The 18,395-nt window shown below is 42.7% G+C and overlaps 1 protein-coding gene across 10 annotated transcripts in view; it reads left to right on the forward strand.

Annotated features, from left to right (window-relative positions):
* Positions 1-6,999, forward strand: part of ZMIZ1 (zinc finger MIZ-type containing 1) — a 352,580-nt gene extending 345,581 nt beyond the window's left edge. For 9 of the 10 annotated variants that reach the window (XM_063339621.1, XM_063339622.1, XM_063339620.1 and 6 more), the window contains 2 exons: positions 666-914; positions 4,446-6,999. In XM_063339621.1, coding sequence (XP_063195691.1) covers positions 666-914; positions 4,446-4,553 — 357 coding nt within the window. In that variant the 3' untranslated portion in view covers positions 4,554-6,999. The remainder of the gene's footprint in view (positions 1-665; positions 915-4,445) is intronic. The other variant, XM_063339627.1, reaches the window with a different exon arrangement.
* The last annotated feature ends 11,396 nt before the right edge of the window (positions 7,000-18,395 follow it).

The raw sequence follows: 18,395 nt of genomic DNA on the forward strand, positions 1-18,395 counted from the left end.
GGGGAGCTCACTAGCACAGCTGCCTTGGGTTTTGGTCAACCATCAGAACCCATGAATGCCAGCGAGGAAAGTCTTCAGCCCTTAAAAAGGGGTGTTGCATTCTGAAAAGAAAAGGATGGGAGGAGTGGGGAAGGGCTGGTGTTTGCAAGATGTTGGTAATGAGCTGCAACACGAACAGGCAGCGGTGTCAGGAAGCCCCGGTAAGGGAGCTGAGCAGAAATAGATGCATTTTCCGGGTTAAGCCGTTTCCTGGCGCAGGGGTCGTTACTCAACAAATTCTCCATTCATTCATGGAACTTTTTAGGGCAAAAGCATCTGCCTTGTGAATGCTGAGCAGCACCCATAAACCTCCTTCCCTACTCTTTGGGGTTCGTTATTTTGCATCTTCAAGCGCAGTTTCCCACATCACAAGGAAGCAAACCAACAGCACAAATCCAACATGTTTATCTCCCCCTTCAAAAAGCTGAAACACTTCCTCCGACATTGGGATATGGAGCTTTCTTTTCCAATTGCGCTTTTTTTATTTCTTTGGGTGTTTTTTTGTTGTGTGTGTCTTTTTTTTTTTAATTTATTTCTTTTTGTAACATGCGGATACAGAGTCAGGCACCGCGAGCACTGTACCTTGTGGCCTCACTTTCTTTTCCTGCTTTTTTCCTCCTCCGCAGATCCCTCATCCCGGCAGCACTGATCAGTCCCATACTTCCATGCAGCAAGGTTTGCACGTCCCTCACCCCAGCAGCCAGTCAGGGCAGCCATTACATCACAGCGGGCCTCCTACCCAGCAGTCCCGGCAGCCGCCCCCGGCCGCTTCTAGCAACCATCCACACAGTGACCTGACCTTTAATCCCTCCTCAGCCTTAGAGGGTCAGGCTGGTGGACAGGGAGCACCCGACATGCCGGAGCCCTCGCTGGATGTAAGTCTGTGTCATACTATCATCTGCCTGCCATAGCGTGTGCTTTGCATCGCGGCGGGAGGGTGGGGAGGGTGCGGGGACGGGAGCTGCTTCCACAGCACATGCCATCCTTTCATGCTTTGGTACATGGACGCAAGTGCTGCAGCCGTGGTGACAGGGCGCTCCTGGCTTGCTGGGAGCACGGTTCTGGTTTGAGCAGCTGCATGGCGTGTGAGCCATAGCCTCTTCCTAGCACCAAGGCAGGCATTTTTTCAGACGACAGTTCATGCACCGGGCTGGGAGCCATCTCCTCCCTTCCCCCTCGTCGCTGGACGGGGGCTCCCGTGTGCTCGTCTAAACCCTGAAGCCATCGCAGCACCTGAATAAGAGGAAGGACGCAGCTGTGTGTGGTTCTGACTGTGGCAGAGCTGCGCCAGGCGAGCTGTGCGCTGAGCCCTGCAGCATGTCCTGGCCAGTGGGAGGGGGATCTGTGCTGGCCCACCCTGTGGCACTGTCCCTGCTCCCTCTGGCCACAAACAGGCAGTGCCCGTCCATCCCTGCTCATGCAGGTGGCTCAGCAGCACCGAGTTCTTCCTCCCGGTACACCACATAGGAAAATAAACAAGGACGTCTTCTGCCTCCTTAGCCACTATGGGAGGCAGCTCACAACTAAACAAAGATAAACCTAGTTTGAAGGCCAAAAGTAATCTTCTGTCTCTTACCATCTTTTCAGTGGAGTTGGAAGCGAATTAGGTGAGGTGTCTCCACGGTTAACCACCTGCCTCCCACAATATAAATTCCTTAGCACTAGGACTGGATTTTCGTTTTGAGTCGTGCATTCCCGTGTGTGTATCTTCTGTCTGTTCCCAAGTCTGCTGCTGCACAGTGTAATTTTCTTAGAGGAATGTTCACCTCTGTGCCTTGGATTTATATCTGTATTTACGGTTGCTGTATACTTTTGTCTTCCCTGTCACGCACCAGCGCTGTGCCGGCAGGTGGCCTCGCAGAGGGAAGGGGTTAGGGGAGGGATGGGTGCTCCGATTACAGGAACAGTGCTCAGTGGAGTAACTTCTACCTGAACCAGACTGACTGCTGCTGTTCCACACAACGTGGTCACGTGCACGTCCTTTAGGAATGATAGTTCATGTGGCAATTAGAGTTCTGAACCCTTAAGGGCCCCATGTGAGCAATATTAATAGGTGAAATAAAAATGTCATTTTTTTCTTCAAATATTTAAGCAACATGAAGTATGCTGTTACGGGTCAGACACTTATTCCTCGATGAAAAGCAAAGTAGAAAAACCTGTACTTTATCACGGTACCATGGTTATCACTGATGGGGGCATGCTGGATTCTTAATGGGAGGCTGCAATCATCTTAGCTAAACAAGAAGGCAAGTGCTGTGCAGTGCGGGAATATAGTTCTTTGAAATACCTATGAGCTCAAATGTGATCAGATGGATTATTCTAATGGGTTTAATTTTCAGTGGCTGTGTTGCGGAACCCGGCTGAATAAAGTCCCATGCAACAGACCAAACAGGAGACTGTACCATGGGCAACTTGGTCCGCTGCCTACTGACACAGCCACGTTAATTCTTCAAGGCTTTAGTGTGATGCAGTCTAAGGTTTGACCTGTGTTAAGGGATATACCTCGTATAGGTAACAGGGGATCTACGCTTGTACCTCAGACAGCAGAGGCACGAGACTCAAATGACTGGCTAGACCTCTCAAGTATTCGCTTCAGGAGCGCTGGGTGCACCTCTACAAATTCTGCCCCCAAGTCTGGTGTGTTCCTGTAGCTTCTGCCCCAAGCCCTGGCAGCCCCCGGCGCTCCCCTGTCCCACCTCTGCTCCAGCACAGCGCCCTCGGCGCCTGGCACGTCCTTTCTGGTTTTCCCAGCAGCTGGGCAGGAGGAGGCTGGGCTGCCCGGGCCCTCTGGCTTAGACAAGCCGGGGTCACCCTCAAAACTTAGAAGGCTTCGTCTTCAGAGATACTGTGTTGTTTAAAATTTACACTTTTCTAAAAAAAAAAATATATATATATTTTAAAAATCCCCTGTATACGAGAATGAGTCTCAGAGACGTTATGTTCAATTTTTAAGAATTGAGTTGTAAAATCATAGGACAAATTCAGTTGGTTTTTACTTTCTACATGTTTGATGGGGGTGCAGTTTTCTTTTGGGCTTCTGTACTAGGTATTCATAAAAAATTATGATAGCAGGTGAAAAACATTTAAAAGCCGTACATCTTTAGTCTAGTGCTGTGACAACAGCATTTTTACCATGAATAAAAGGAGGTGGTATTTTAAGAAAAGCATTCCTTCTGGGAGATTCTGTTTAGGTAAACTTGACATTGCATTTTTTTTCAAAATGCTTAGGAAGTAATAAACTACTTTCTGCATTTCATGTTGAGCTTATTGAAAAATATGTTCATCCATTTAACATTAGAAGATGAAGGTGCATTTGCACAGGAGTAGTAGAAGCATACAAATACAACATTTGCACGCTAAATGTGATGCAGTCAAGCTCTTAGTTTTACAGTATTTGAAAACGGAACAACTTAAAATGAAATTCTCATACCTACTATTAAGTTTGTTAAAGCAGTCCATATTTTTCTGTCTTTGCTTTAACACAACGCTGAATATGAAGGGAGTTTATTACAAACTCTTCCCTGCTGTTTTTTATAAATGACACTTTTATTTTTGACTAGGACATGGCGAGATGCAGAATAAAGCAGAAAACATTGGTGGTACACAACGCAGGAGTTATGATTTGCTTGTTATCTGTCAGTGATGGTTGGAAAAAAAATATTCTATTTGAAACATAGTATTAATAAAAATATAAATAAAGCCCACACAGCTATCCCTTTTGATACTTTAAAACGTTGTGGAGATTAGTGCACCTTCTGTTGGAGGGGGTATTACGCCCCTGACCCTGTAAAATGTCTGGAGTTGCCTGTAATGCTGTAGTGGAGTAAGTACTGCCAGCCACCATAAACCGTCACTGCCACAGAAGGGAAGAGGACTCACAGGGGCGGCTGAGGGGCGAGGAAGGGACAGGGCTGGCTCTTTCCGTAGGGATGCAGGCTTCCTGTGGCCATCCCCTGCCAGGTGTGAGCCGGATAGACCAGTCTCTGCTGATCTACCTTAAAGCTCGAATATGCGTTACTCAAACTGCACGTTTCCAGTTTTTATTCAGTGTTTTATATGAAACTAACAGACGCATAACATGAGCATTTATCGAGAAGCTCCTGTGAGCATCGCTAGCCAGGAAATATACTTTGTTTATTGATGAAGTTTGCGGTGGGGAGGTTGATTGAGAAACCCCGATTGAGATGGTAATGTAATTCTCAGGTGAAAACTCAGTACTACAGACTTTCACAAACAAGTGGGTATTGCGTCATCTTAGGGCATTAGGTTTGTGTCGCTGCCTTCCGATTTATTTGGATATATACCTATGAAAGCCAGTTCCCAGGAATGCGTGGTGTTTAATCCCTTTTTTTCCTCAGTTGCGTTTCTGTTATCTGTAATTTTCCTTTTATCTTTATATTTTATAGCTGCTTCCAGAACTCACAAATCCAGATGAGCTGCTTTCGTACCTGGATCCTCCTGATTTGCCAAGCAATAGCAATGATGACCTTCTGTCTCTCTTTGAGAACAACTGAAACCATGTGTATTCTCCCATCCCTTTCACTTGTTCACACGTGTGTGGCTGCACAGCGAGGAATCTTAACACTCCTTTTCCACAAGAGAAGAAAAAAAAAAAAAAACCACCTCACAACTTGATCTAATGGTGCACTCCCTGCTTTCTTCATCTCAGAACTGCTTTTGTCAGCTTCAAAGACTGCGAAAGTGACGGGAGAAAAAAAAAACACACAAAAAAATAACAAATGCCGTAATCTCGGAGTCCGCCGTGCTACATATGACAAAGAAGCATAGACAGTTGTGCAGCTATTGGAAACCCCATTTGTTCATCCTCTAGAGAGAGAGTTCTGTGATAAACATAGTGTGAAGTATCTTGGCAAAACCGAATCTTGGCAAGGGAAGAAAAGGCAACAAAATGGAACTGTCTTTAATTGACCCGTCTCAGAGTGTCCTTCCAATGCGTGTTCTTCCATTTTTTTGAAACTGTCTCTCCCTCCGCCCCACCTCCCCTCTGCCCCCCTCCAGCCTCAGGTTTGCGTTGGAGTGATTGCCCTGGCCACACACAAAAGGAAAAACAAAAACACGTACAAAGCTCAAAAAAAAGCACAAATCCTACAGTCAAGTGGCAAAGATAGGGAAGACACACAGGCCTGTCAGAGGGAGCCAGCGTTTAGCTCATGCGACTTCAGTAACAGAGTCCTGAGAATCTCCAGGCTGCAGCCGTGCGTGTCGGTATTTCTGCGAGCGCAGGAATCTTAACCACCTCTTTGCAGAGGACTCCTCTGGCCAAACACACAGATTGGAAACACCCAGAAAAAATTGAAAAAAAAATCCTAAGTGTTTGCAATGTTTAGGGCTTTTTTATGCGGTTTTGGTTTCAAATCAGTACCATTTGTGGCTGCGTTAATATCCAGCTGTTGAGATTGCTGTAATAGATCTTTTTGCCATGTATGCCATCCGGAATGGAAAAGAGAAGGAGGGGGGATGCAAAGCAAACTGTTCCTCATTGTTACCTGCGGCCTTTGGTGCCCCGAGCGTTTGTGTCACTGTCTGTACTGCCCAATACGTAGTAAGACAAGCTGGGTTGAAGGCAGCCAGGCGATCGTTGCAGGATGGAGGGAGCGTAACATCACTATCTGCCTAATTATTTTTAATAATCGGCTTGAGAAGGGGCATTGACATTGGACAGACATCTTACAGCTTCATTTTTGTTTTGCTTTGCGTTCTGTTTTTGTGACTGTTACAGGTAATTCAGCCTTTTTCTTTTCTCCTCCTTCAGTTTCTGTTTTTTAACTTTGGCTGCCGGGATGAGCTCTTTCTCGCAAAGGACCGGGCATGGGGAGAATAAGTAACCGTCGGTAGATTGCTCCTGCCCCCGAGAGACCCTGCTGCCACAGGCACTGTCTTGCCCCCGTGATCTGTGCTTCTCGTGTGGTTGCTGCTCCTGCATGAGCTTCCTATTGCTTCTGTGCCCATTTCTGTGCTCTTTGTCTCTCTCTTTCTCTCTCTTATAAATGATGTACAGTAGCTGTGTAAGAAGTGCATGTGTGCCAACTTTGCCCTCATGGTGCAACATTTCAGCTTTTGCCCACTGTACAGTTAGCGGTTTTGTTTCTTTTTGTTCCTACAGCAAATTTGACCCTACCCCTCTTCCCCATCCCAAATCCAATCAAACGCCCTTCGTTTGCTCGCCACAATACGTTTCAAACTGAAGTGCCAGGCGAAATTCTGTTCCTGTCGGTTTGACTAGCTGGCTTCCTAGCCCTCTGTGCTTAGTTTGCAAGGCTGTAAATGGCATGCTCTGTGCTCACGACTCTGGATTTGCTTTCCTCACCAAAGTCATATTTGTAAATTTTTTGCGGTTTTTGTTTTTATTTCGCTCTTTTTGTTAACGTTTCCCACTACTGCTGTACATGCGTCATGATACATATATGCTAGTCAGCAGCACCTTGCTGTAGATATTAAAGGAAATGGCGGTTTAGTTCTTTTATTTTCCAGTAGGAGTATTGAATCTGTCAAACATATTATGTAGAGATGGTCCCACACTTATATTTTTCCTGTTTCAAGTTTTTTTAAGAAAGGCGCTGTTCATTATGCAAAATCAATTATTTTAAGAATTGCTATTGTAAATATCTTTGTGAATATTTTAGTATTGTCTTTGATAATATTCAACATTTTCATGATCTGGTTATACTTTTGCTGGTGTTTTTAAATACCTTGTCTGAAGAAAAATATGGGTCCTTTTTTAAAAAAGAAAATTGAGGGTTCTTTAACAGAATAAGGGAGTTGTTTGGTTTTTTTTTTTCTCCCCCCCCCCCCTTTTCTTTTGATTAAATTAACCTAAATTTCATCTCCATTTATGTGATGAATGAATTGATACATCAGGCAGTACCTGGACAATCAGGGCCCAGCTCTGTCCTGGAAACATAGTAATAAGTGATTGCCTAGGGCAAAAAAAAAAAATAATCAACTAACCGACCGATGTTCATTGACTGTGGGTGATCGTGGGCTGGTAAAGGCGGAGATCGTGTGTTTGCCCGAGTGAGCAGAACACCTAGGACCAGCTGTCTGAACAGGTAAAGGCGCACTAAGGCAAGCGGCAAGTAGGGAAGGTACCATATTGATATCACTGTTCTGGCGCTCCGGTCTCTGGAACTGGGGCATGGTAACACTTAGGGATGTCGGTGGGTGGGGGAGGGAAACAGTGTAGTATATTTTATTCTGCTTAGAAGTGTCTTTTTTCTCACGTAGGCTTGACAACCTGTAGAGGATCTCTGCAGAAAATACTAAAGATACCTTGGTGTAACGCATGGTAATCTGGTTGTGGTGTGGTGCTGCCATCACACCATTCCTGGGAAAGACAGACTATTCTTCAGTTACCGATGCGTTTTGTAGCCGTTTTACTGTAGTAGTTTCCCCCTGTATTTTTGCTGCATTGTTTATATAGGTATTGAAGTCATTTGCAGGGGTGGCTAATGATAAACTGAGTTTGGGGGTTTTGTTTGGGGAGGGGAAGTTTCTTAAGCCATAGGTTTGGGAACAAAGATTTCTCGCTATTAGTTGGAACTGGTTGCTCAGATATTTTTTTTAATTGATTCTATTTAATGTTCCACCCTCCATTGATTCCTGAGCAGCCCGGTTAGTCACCTGAAATGATTTTTCTCTTAAACACAACATTAGTATTTTAAACCGGGTATGTTAAGGATTGGCCTTTTGCTAACTGGTAGTATTTAAAATGTATCATTTAAAAGTACCTGTTAGAAAGCATAAAGGGAAAAAAAAGCCCCATAGATATTAGCAATATGTTTGGAGCAGTGTTTGCATCTGCTTTGTACAGTAATAGAGAATTAAAGTGGACGGTTGACATTTTTAAGCTTACAGAAACGTTTGGTTTCTAAGCAGAAGAGAGAAAATACGATTTTACCCATCACCCAAATGTTGGACACTTGAGACAGTTTTAAAACTCATCTGTCAGCTAAAATCAGGTACTGTATAGTGGAGTCAGTATGAAAAAGCTTCTAAATGAAAATTTAGTTATTTTTTTATCTGTTCACTGCCGTATTAAAGTTTAGAGAAAAAAACCTAGCAAATAGGGTAATCACAGTCATTTGTTTTAAAGCTTAATTATTATATGAAATTCCAGTAGTATTTTTATTCTTCTTTTTTTGTTTGTTTGTTTACTTTTTAATTGTTTCCCTATGGAAGTTCATCTGGGAAAGAACCCACAGAGATCTACAGTTCTGCTGCCAAGACATTATTATAGGACTGACAGATACACGCCAATGTCTGCAGCGGAGACTCAAGGGACAGCTGTACATATGTAAATGACAAATAGAGACATGTTAACAGAAATGCATTCATTTTCCTTGGAATGTGCATTGTTTTTATTTCGCAGGAAAAAAAAAAAGCTTGAAGCTCCATCTTATGTGGAAAATGAATCCTGTTTGTTAGCGTTTGTGGAGTCTCAGCATTTGTTTCACTTTCACTTCTGTAATATACTCTGATCCTTTGTTTTGTTTTGTTTTATCTACATGTAATATTTAGCTTACGTGTACTAGTCTATCACCTGTGTATTTTTAGGGTGCTACAGAAATAATGAAGAAAAATAAGGGGATTCGAAAAAATTGTAACCAAATTCATACTTTGTACAATTTTTGATATCACGATCAGAGGGGAATTAAAAAAAAAAAAAAGTACAATCCGAAGTAACATGCAAAAATGGCCATTGTCTTTGTTTGTACATTGTATGTACAGTACAATGCAATCATTTCATACTTTAAACTGGTCAGAAAAAATAATTGTGATTTTTAGTCTTGCAAAACTGTATGTAGTTAGATGATGTGACAGCCTAATATTTATCTAATAAATATGTATTCAGATGAAACCTGTATATTAGGTGTTCATGTGGTTATTTTGTATTTAAAGATCAAATTATTTGACTATTGCTAGACATTTATATACTCTGTTGTAACACTGAAGTATTCTCATTTGCTCATGTTAATTTTTTTTTTTCCTAAATAAATTTGCAAAATTAAGGTCTGGCTAATTGGCAGCTGCTTTGTAAATCTTCAGTTTCTTTTCGAAACAACCAGCTTCCCCTTTGCCCTCCCCGCTCTGCGTTGATGTGGAAGTCGGTGGCGCGGGGTGTCCCTTTCCAGGGAGCAGGACTCGCCGCAGGAAGGGAAAGGTGTGAACCACCCTGGAAGAGATGCGGAATAAAAAAAGATTACGAACACAGATTTACTGATAGACACGGCATCACATAGAAAAAAGTGCCTGACAAGCAAGGTATCGGTGACCTGCGGTTCAGAATGCGGGGTACTGCCTGTCACCTAAACAAGTGACAGTTACTTTGAAATTAAATCTTTGCATGATACGAATAACAGGAAAGGAGGGTTGTCACATTGCGTTGTCACACGTCATGCGTGTTCTCTAATGCTGGATTATTGTCGAATCCAACACGGTAGATGGTTAGCTTTGTTTTAATTTCTCATGAGTTTGATATTTTTCTTTCAATTGGGGTCTGTCATTAAAGTGGAATTAGTGACCTTGGAAGATGACTACAATGAGGTGACTGCGTTTTTTTAATCCATCCCCACCTTAAAGTTGAAGGAGTTCGTTTCAAAATGCAGCCTTGGAGTTACAGAGTCTGCTTAATTTATCTGCCTTTTGAACTGTCAGCGGGCTGAGTCCTGCCACACAGGGTAGTGTCGACACCCGCCGTGGCACGCACAGGCCCTCTCCCCTGCACCCCTGCGTGGCCACAGCCGCAGGTGCCAGTCACTTTGCACCTGAGAACTTGTTTTAATAGAGAATTACTGAGTTATCTTATCTCTGTATTTGTATAATGCACTTGCGGAAGTGTTTAGTCTGAACTCGCCTTTGAAATGCATTCAAATACATAGGAACGACCCAACCGTTTCAGAACATGAGTATCTGTACAAGTAGGTAATTGAGATACAGCAATTACTCCAGAGCCCCACAAGGACAGGAGTCCTTATTGTTGATCGAGATACACACAAGTATGTATACAGATACGTATTAAAAAATACAGAATAGAAATTTATTTTCTCAAAATTAGGAAAAATCATTTGTTTCTGACTGTCAGCTTCTGCCTTCCTTGCTGGCACTACCCATTACAATGGATAACGTCATAAAACTGAGTTACAGCACAGAAAAAATATTTATCCGTTCCAGCCAATAATTAATGAATAATTTATTTTTGGTGTTCTGTTTTCCTGGAAGCTCCCAGGAAGTGTCAGCGAGACACTGTGCAAACGCGCTTTGGCACTGTGCAGATGAAGAGAAGTATGAAGAGCTCAAGACATCCTTAACCACTGTGCGTTTTTCAAGCTGACTTTGAAGCCTGCGGAAGCTAGGACAATTCTGAAAGCGGAGAGTCTCCCAGACGTCACCTGAGGACCCCAGGGCAGGTATGGCGTGTGTATCCAGATGATGTGGGTGTCTCCCGTCCCGCATTCTGGCCGTGTGTTCTGTGCATCGTGCGCTTGGCGTGTGCTTCCAGGCAGCCAACGACATGAGTATCTATCTGCCTGTGACCTTGCTTATCAGCGCCCTTATCAATTGTCGAACAACTTCAGAACACTGTTATTTCCCAACGTTTTTTCTTTACTCTTCCTAATCAGCATGGATCTCTGAATCATGTTCTTTCGGCTGTGTGCTTTGATGATGTTGCCATGCGCTTCATCACGCCTTTTACAGGAGCAACAGACTGAAAACGTCTTGAAACCTGGAGGAAGGACCTCCACCTTGTTTTCTGTTCGGGGACGGGACTCCTGTGCGTAAGTAGAGCTGTTTGCTTTCCTTTAAAGAAGTAAGCTGAACAGCATATAAAACAGTTGTACAGCTCTCACCTGATGTGCTACGTATAATGCTCTCCTTTGTTATCCTTCTCTGTTTCCCCTTAAAGTTAATTAATGTATTTTTACACTTGTCTACCCAGTCTTTTACTCATATGTATATTTAACTGGAACGCACTTCCCTCTTATCTGCTTATCTCTCTGTGCAAATCTTCCTGTATTGTGAACCTCCAGTCACGAACGGTTACCTTTCTTTTTTACATTTTGAATTATTACCAGAATGTCACCTTATTACAGTTTTCCATTTTCTGTGTCACCGAAATCCAACCGACTCTATGTAGGATATTGCTCCTAATGCCTGTCATTGTGCCAACGCGCTATTCATGTTTGTTCTCTCCAAAAGGAACGCTGGATTTTTTTTTTGTATCAGACAGGCTTCCAAAATCTTCTGCTGAGGTATCTCGTCTCCATCCGTATAGAGAATTTTTCAGGGGAACAGAAAAATGGTCCACAAGGAACCTAATCAATTACGCAATTTTATTTCTAAAGCACGCAGACAGCAATGACTCCTGCGGGCGTTAGCGTACAGCTTGCTACAGAGGGACTTACCGGTTTGTTCGCTACGTAGTTCATCTGCATTTCCAGAAACTCCTTGCCTAAATCGTAATAATTGGTTTTCTCCTATTTAAGTCTTATCCTCCTGTTAAAAAACCTCCTCTTTTCTGAGTGTGTGGCCTAGAAGAGATTAAGCTTTTACCCCCGTTTATTGACTGTGTCTGCTTGGTTTGTCCGGTATCTTTCCAGTTACTGAACTCACTGTATTTCTCAACAGATTGAGTGACACAGAGTAAAGGTAGCTTCTCTAGAAACACTAGCGTCTACCGCTTTGAAATACGCTGGCTTCTCTCTGCTTTTTTGGCTTTATTGGACATTCTAAGAGTTTGGGGATTACCGATTGTGTTTTTCCCTAGGTCAGAGTTTTGAACAATTACCTTTGTAATTGAATCTTACAATCTAGACTTGCCTGTTTGCCCATGGTCATTTCATGATGTTGGTTTTTTGGATTTTGTTGAACTATTCTGGAACATTTAGTTTCATTTGTCACCTTGTTCACATAGCAACACATCGATTATTGTGAGCGTGGAGACAGGTCATTAATTTTAATAAATTTTAACTGGTCAAACACTGGAAAAAGCAAAATATTTTTTAAAATATTCATACTGTTGTTAGGGTTGTATTCTTTTCTTTTTTTCTTTGTTTGGTTTGCAAAAGCTATTGAAATACCCCACGCTTATTTAATGAAATGCTGAAGTCTTAATGGAGTTTTAATGCATATTTAAATTTATTCAAATTGTCACCCATTATTCTTATGTTTCAAATTTATAATCAACGCTCATTTTTTTCCTTGTTTATTGCTTCTGTATTGTTCAAAATGTACATTTTGTACATTTTAAAGACATGCAAATTCAGTGAATTTTGGACATACCCATGTCCCTGTCTGATTAGCTGTCCCAATTAGTGACTGGTAAAAAGAACCCCATTCATAAAGTTATGCAGAATTTGTTGCTTCACACAAAATCCTATTTGGCTAGCAGTTTTCTAAATTAGGCGTGACGGTCCCTCTGGGAAGAAGGATTACTTTCATACTGCCACTACCAAACCGATGGCAAAATGTGCGGGAGTGACACTGAGGCAGAATCAGAAGTTAAGGAAACCTCGACTCCCAGCTCCTCTGAATGCTAACAGACATGCGTGCCCTGGGCGTGTAAGTATTTCACCAAACATTTCATTACCCAAAAATTATGTTCTTCGATGGTAAATGTGACACGCGTTAATTTGCATCTGACGACTCGTTAGCTCAGCTGGTGGGACACTGTGTATTCAGATGATTGTCACGTGCAATTATGTCATGTAAGTATGTCATAACGTTCTGTGCTAGCTAATGCAGTAATGCTGTTACGTGCTGATGGTAAGCAATCCTTTCTGTAGTGAAACTGCAAAAAAGCAGAAAGGAATCAGAGAGATTCCGTATTGTGAGATTGGTTCCAGCAGAATTGTTCATTAGGAAAACTGGTGGCATTTTTTTTAGTCTCATTACATCTGTCAAGGTTTTAATTTCTGGGTGATTCTTGTTCAGATTGATGCTATCTGATCGTTTTTAGCTTCCAACTCCCTTTGTGAAGTTGTACAACTGAAAAAAAAAGTCTCAAAACTATGATTATTGTTTAGTTATTAGTTTAGTGCAGACAGGATAATTCGTCTTTCACAAGGTAGAGCGGGAGCTGTTACTCAAAGAGTCATCGTTCAGATTTTCACACAAGACAAATTGAAGGAAAACCCAAGGCTTTACCGGGCAGCCAATTAAAAGCAGAGCTCTTCAGAAACAGAGTAGAGAAGAAAGGTCATGAAGACATGACAGTGTAAGGAAAATTGTGTAGAAAGCCGCTAAATACTGGGGAGGGGCAAAGATCAGGAAAGGGACCAAACTGAACCAAAAACCCATGAGAAAATAATTTAAAACCCCCAAGTACTATAGCAGGGATGGAGAACAAAAAACATATAGTTAGGAGTCTGGGGTGCAGTCGGTGACGTGCTGCATGGGACTGTGGGTCCCACATGGCCCTGTGCCTCTGTCAACACTGCAACCATTTCCCGTTTGAGTTGCGACTTAAATTAACTTCTAAAATACACCTCGACCTAGAATGCCATATTACCGCCCTGTCAGTCTGAAAATGTTAAATGTGTGATATTCTTCCCCTTTCTCTCCCCTGGCTGCATTTTCTTGTGTTTTTAACAGTGGTTATAGGAAGTGCCGGTACTCCTCTGGTTTTGGTTTTATCGGTTCTATGTTTGTTGTATCACAGAAACGAGACCTGGTCAATGGAGAGAAGACGAGGCACGGCAGGAGCTGGCAGTGGTGAGAGAACAGACGTGGGTTTCCATGCCAGTGGGTGTTGCAGCAGCCTCTCGGGATGGCGTGGGGGCAATGTGGCGCTGGCTTCCATTCCCGGGAAGGAGCTGCTAAGAGTCTCCGCTGATGAATAACTCCTGAGCAATTCCATTTTCAGTAAGATCATCCCAAGCTCCTGATTCATCTTACTCATACAGGTGAAGTAGCATGACTAATCAAGTCTAAAAGTATCTCTGGTACTGTTACCTTATTGCTTGTTCCTCAGACCAGAGGTGGTACTTCACAGGTAAATAAACTGAACTGATCCCTATAAGTGTCAAGTTCTGTTATAATTGAAATTTCAGTGTTTTAGAATATAGAAGGGCTCCCGTAACTTTTGCTGTAGCTTAATACTGTTTGGTAAGTACGCAAAGCACCTCCCCGCCCACCCACAGACAAACCACCTATCTAGACGTCTGGAAGCTTTGGGAGTCCACTGGGAGTAACAGCTGCGTTTTTCCCGTAGCCTAAAACCATGCATTTAAAATGTCCTATGTGCCTCGCCAGGCTGTTGTGATCTATCCATAAACGTTCATGGACCAGCTGTAGGGGTGCACTGACAATCTCTGGGCAGCTGCGAGGTGGCCTGGGCACTGTGTAAAGGCGCTGTGTAATCTGACTTATTAGCAGTGAGTTTCCATACATTATGCAGGGAGACTGAGTAATGAATTCCGAGCAAGCAATGTCACTCAGAACTTCTGAAACGAAAATGCTAATCACGGCTGTAAGGAGCATGAGTGGATTGAGGTTTTTCTTGTATGACTATTTGTAGGTAATTAGTATGAAGTCATGTGGGGAAACTCCTCCTTTATGTACAGTGTGTGCTGGAGAGAAGGTTCACGTTGCGAGCTGGGTTACTACAAGTTCCTAAGAGGAAACCTTGATCGGGGGAAATATTTATTAGCATTTTTTCTTTTTATCTGTAAATGTACCTGTGTGGCTACTCTATGCCCTTTGAGCTCCTGTACGATTTAATTCCACACTGCAATCGCTTAGTATAATGGAAAGGTCTTTCACCATCTCCCCCACTCTAGTCCCCATTCATAAATAAATGCATATCACAGATAATAGATCACAGAAATCCTTGCCAGCTCTCAACTCATCTTCCAGCTTAGCCAAAACCCCGAAGACAAAGTTAGGCTGTTTTGAAGTGCAGCACATCCAGGTGGAGGGTGGGAATGCCCACTGCAAATTCCTGCTCTCCCCACTTAAAATCAAGCGGAGTCCCTGTGTGACCTCTCCCTCTACTAACGGTCCAGATTAGCAGAGGCCTTGAGATAACCAGGTCCCAGATGTGCACGGGTTCTTAAAATCAATGTCAAAATCAGTACCATGGGAATTCCCCGTACCACAGAATATCAAGTGATGTTCATGTGAAATCCACTTAATAGTAGATTGCTCCGGTCTATATTTGAGTTTTTATCTGCATGGTCTAAGCATACAGCCCCATGAAGAGCATATCAGGGTGTGCCACAGACAAAGATGAGTTGCATGTATTTTCATTCTTGCAGTTGGCAGGTTGCAAAATGGGATCTTGCCACAGCTGCCAAGATCAATCCAAGCAATCCAAGACTGAAAATACAATTAACCTACATTACTGTGTCCCAAACAAGCAGGCACGCAGTTGGACAGTTAGAATCAGGAATGCGTATTACCTTTTTACCAGTGCAACATCTACCTGCCAGGAGGTAACAGCATTTCAAGCCCCTTTGGATCAAAATCCCCAAAGTTACATCACATTTCAAGCGTTTATTCCTTCTGTTTCTTTAGAAGAGTCACTTAACTGCAGTTGTTGTTTCCTGTCTGTCTTGGCACAATGGTGGTAATACTCACTCGGTTACTTCATAGTCTTGTTTATGAAGACTTTTAAGTTGTAAGCAATGCATCAATATGAAATGCTGTTATTGTATCATTTAAGGTTCTTTTTCCTGTGCAGGAATTTCTCTGCTAGGACATAAGAAGGGTCCTTTAATAGGTGTGTTTCTAGAAATACCTATTTAGAAACTTTTATCAAAAGCGTCCTCCCTGTTCATCTGTCTGTAACTTCTGTGTTGTCTTTGGAGATTGGGGGAAGGGACAGAGAATGATGAGATCCGTAGGGCAGGTACCCATCTCCCCGGCAGCTCTGCTGAAGATTCTATCTTGACTTTCGTCTGTGCCACCACATCCTGTTCCCTATCTTCGATAGCGCAGGGATGCCAGGTGCACTCGTTTTCTAGCCAAATGTACTTATCTCCTAGCCAGACGTGTCAGAATTTCAACAATGAATGTATCTTCAAACAGATGTGTTCAAAGCTCCTCTAAAATCATTTCAGGTTGCTGACCCTAGCTCTAAGCCGCATTCACTAGTGGTCTAGGGTGGTCTTTGGAGCATTTTTTCTGTCCTTCTTGGAGAGTGACCTCTGTAACTCACAACTTCCTAGTCATACTGCCTGCGTGAGTTTTAATTCATCTGACTCTGCAGGAGTAGACCATAGCAAGTGATCTAGTAGCTTTATTGCGTAAGCCTAGAGATAATAATTCAGTCCATATTCCCAAATAAAATAATCACCACTGTGAAAGAAAGTGAGTTATTTTGCCTTCTCACCAAGACCTGCAAATGAGGAAAACTGCACTGTTTGCTCCACCAGAGACGCCTGTGAACCTGTAGCAAAACAGTTCCAAGCTGTTCCGCTGGCGTTTCCCAAGTGTGAAATATGATGATATTTTCCTTTGCTCATCTTTTGTCTTGTTTAATAAATCCTTCAGGGCCAGAACTCTCTGTTGTTATAGGTATGCATAATTTTGGCTTGGGCTTCTAATGGCTACTGCAATTAGAACAACATTAAAAAGTGTGAGGTTTTTCATGATCACTAGAGAATAAGCACATTGACAACTAGATTAAGGGAGGTTATCATTTCCCCCCAACTGACTTGAAGCTAAGAGGATATGACAAGGTAACTAGAAAATACCTACTGATTTACCTACTATTAAAAAAAATAATAAAAATCACCTTTAGATTATTAGTAAAGGAATAGAAAACACAGGCATGGCACTGTATGTATAAAGTCATTGTTCACACCTATCTTGGATACTGTGCAAAGATCCCATTACCTCAAAAATCCATAGAAGTGGAAACAGCTCGGAGTAGGGCAATAAAGATGATCCTGAAGGCATGGAAAAGCTTTCTTATAAATAATAATAGAATTGGCTGTGACTTTTCAGTCTTGAAAAGAAATGACTGAGAGGAGAAAAGATGCAAGTCTAAAATCATGTGCAGTATGACAGAGATGGATGAGAATCAATTTGTCTCCTCCGGTACAAGACGTAGGGCACATTAGATGAAGCTAATGGGAGCAATATTCAAAACGAAGATTCTTGATGCAAGGGGCAGCAGGCCTGTGGAAGGGCAGCTTCCCATTCATTAGCTGCTGATGCTAAGAGTTAAGAGAGGTCTAATGAGCAGATAAGTACACAAAAAATAAAAGAAAAAATTACTATATACCAAAGTCACGTCTAACCCGGGAAGTTCTGTGAAGTGGAAGCGGTAGGAGGGTGAAAGTGTGCTGGCCTGTAACACACCCCTCCCCTGTTTTCACTCTTCCTTAAAGATTCCTTTGAGACGGGATTCGGGACAAGATGGACCCTTCGGCATAGCCTAATGTGGTTTCTGCAGTTACAAAGCATGGTACATGCTGTGGTCATCCCTGCACCACCGCCAACTGCGGAATTGCTGTCTCAAAACTCTCAACTTGCTACATGTAGCCGTGATGTCCTTCCAGTGAATGGGAAGGAAGTACAGGTCTCGAGTGTGTGCCTGAAAAACAGCGTTCATCTAGGATTTCTCAGTTGTCTCTAATTGTACGTCATAGTTCTGCCCTGAACGTTGTAGTCAGGGCAGTGACTTGATTGACAGCTTTGTGACGATTCCGTGAATGTCACTGATGAAGTCACTTTTAGTTGCTATTTTATTGACAACAAAGAACTCGGGCGGGATTGAAGGTTTACTGTTCCTCGTATAGGGACTGTCCTTGCGTGATTCTGTCATAGTGTGTTACAGGGTTGCGTTACTTTAACTGTCATTAGAATAACTTGGTTTATAATACGAGGAACCTCAAAATTACAGGTGCACAACTACTAGAACCACCCTTGGGGGTTGGGGTTTTTTGTTTGGTTGTTTGGGTTGGGTTTTCTGTGGGTTTTTTGTTTGTTTTTAAAGAATAGGAGCTATTTTTCCACATTCAAGAGCTATAATTTTTAACAAGAGTAGCCTGCAGTACTATAGATAACTGCTATTTAGTTTTGGTAACTTACTGCCTTAAAGTAATCTGTACAAAACCGTATATCCTTTTTAGAAGTGTCTTAGTAGACATCGTATTTCCATCTGGAAAGCTGAAAGAGCAGAGCAAGCAGACAGAATATCATAGAACGTATTGGGTTGGAAGGAACCTTTAAAGGTCATCTAGTCCAACTCCCCTGAAGTAAACAGGGACACCTGCAGCTAGATCAGGTTGCTCACAGCCCCGTCCAACCCAGCCGTCAATGTTCCCAGGGATGGAAACCACCTCTACCACCTCTATGGGCAACCTGCGCCAGGGTTTCACCACCCTCAT

The sequence above is a fragment of the Chroicocephalus ridibundus genome, chromosome 6 (genome assembly GCF_963924245.1).
Source record: "Chroicocephalus ridibundus chromosome 6, bChrRid1.1, whole genome shotgun sequence".
Classification (NCBI taxonomy): Eukaryota; Metazoa; Chordata; class Aves; order Charadriiformes; family Laridae; genus Chroicocephalus; species Chroicocephalus ridibundus.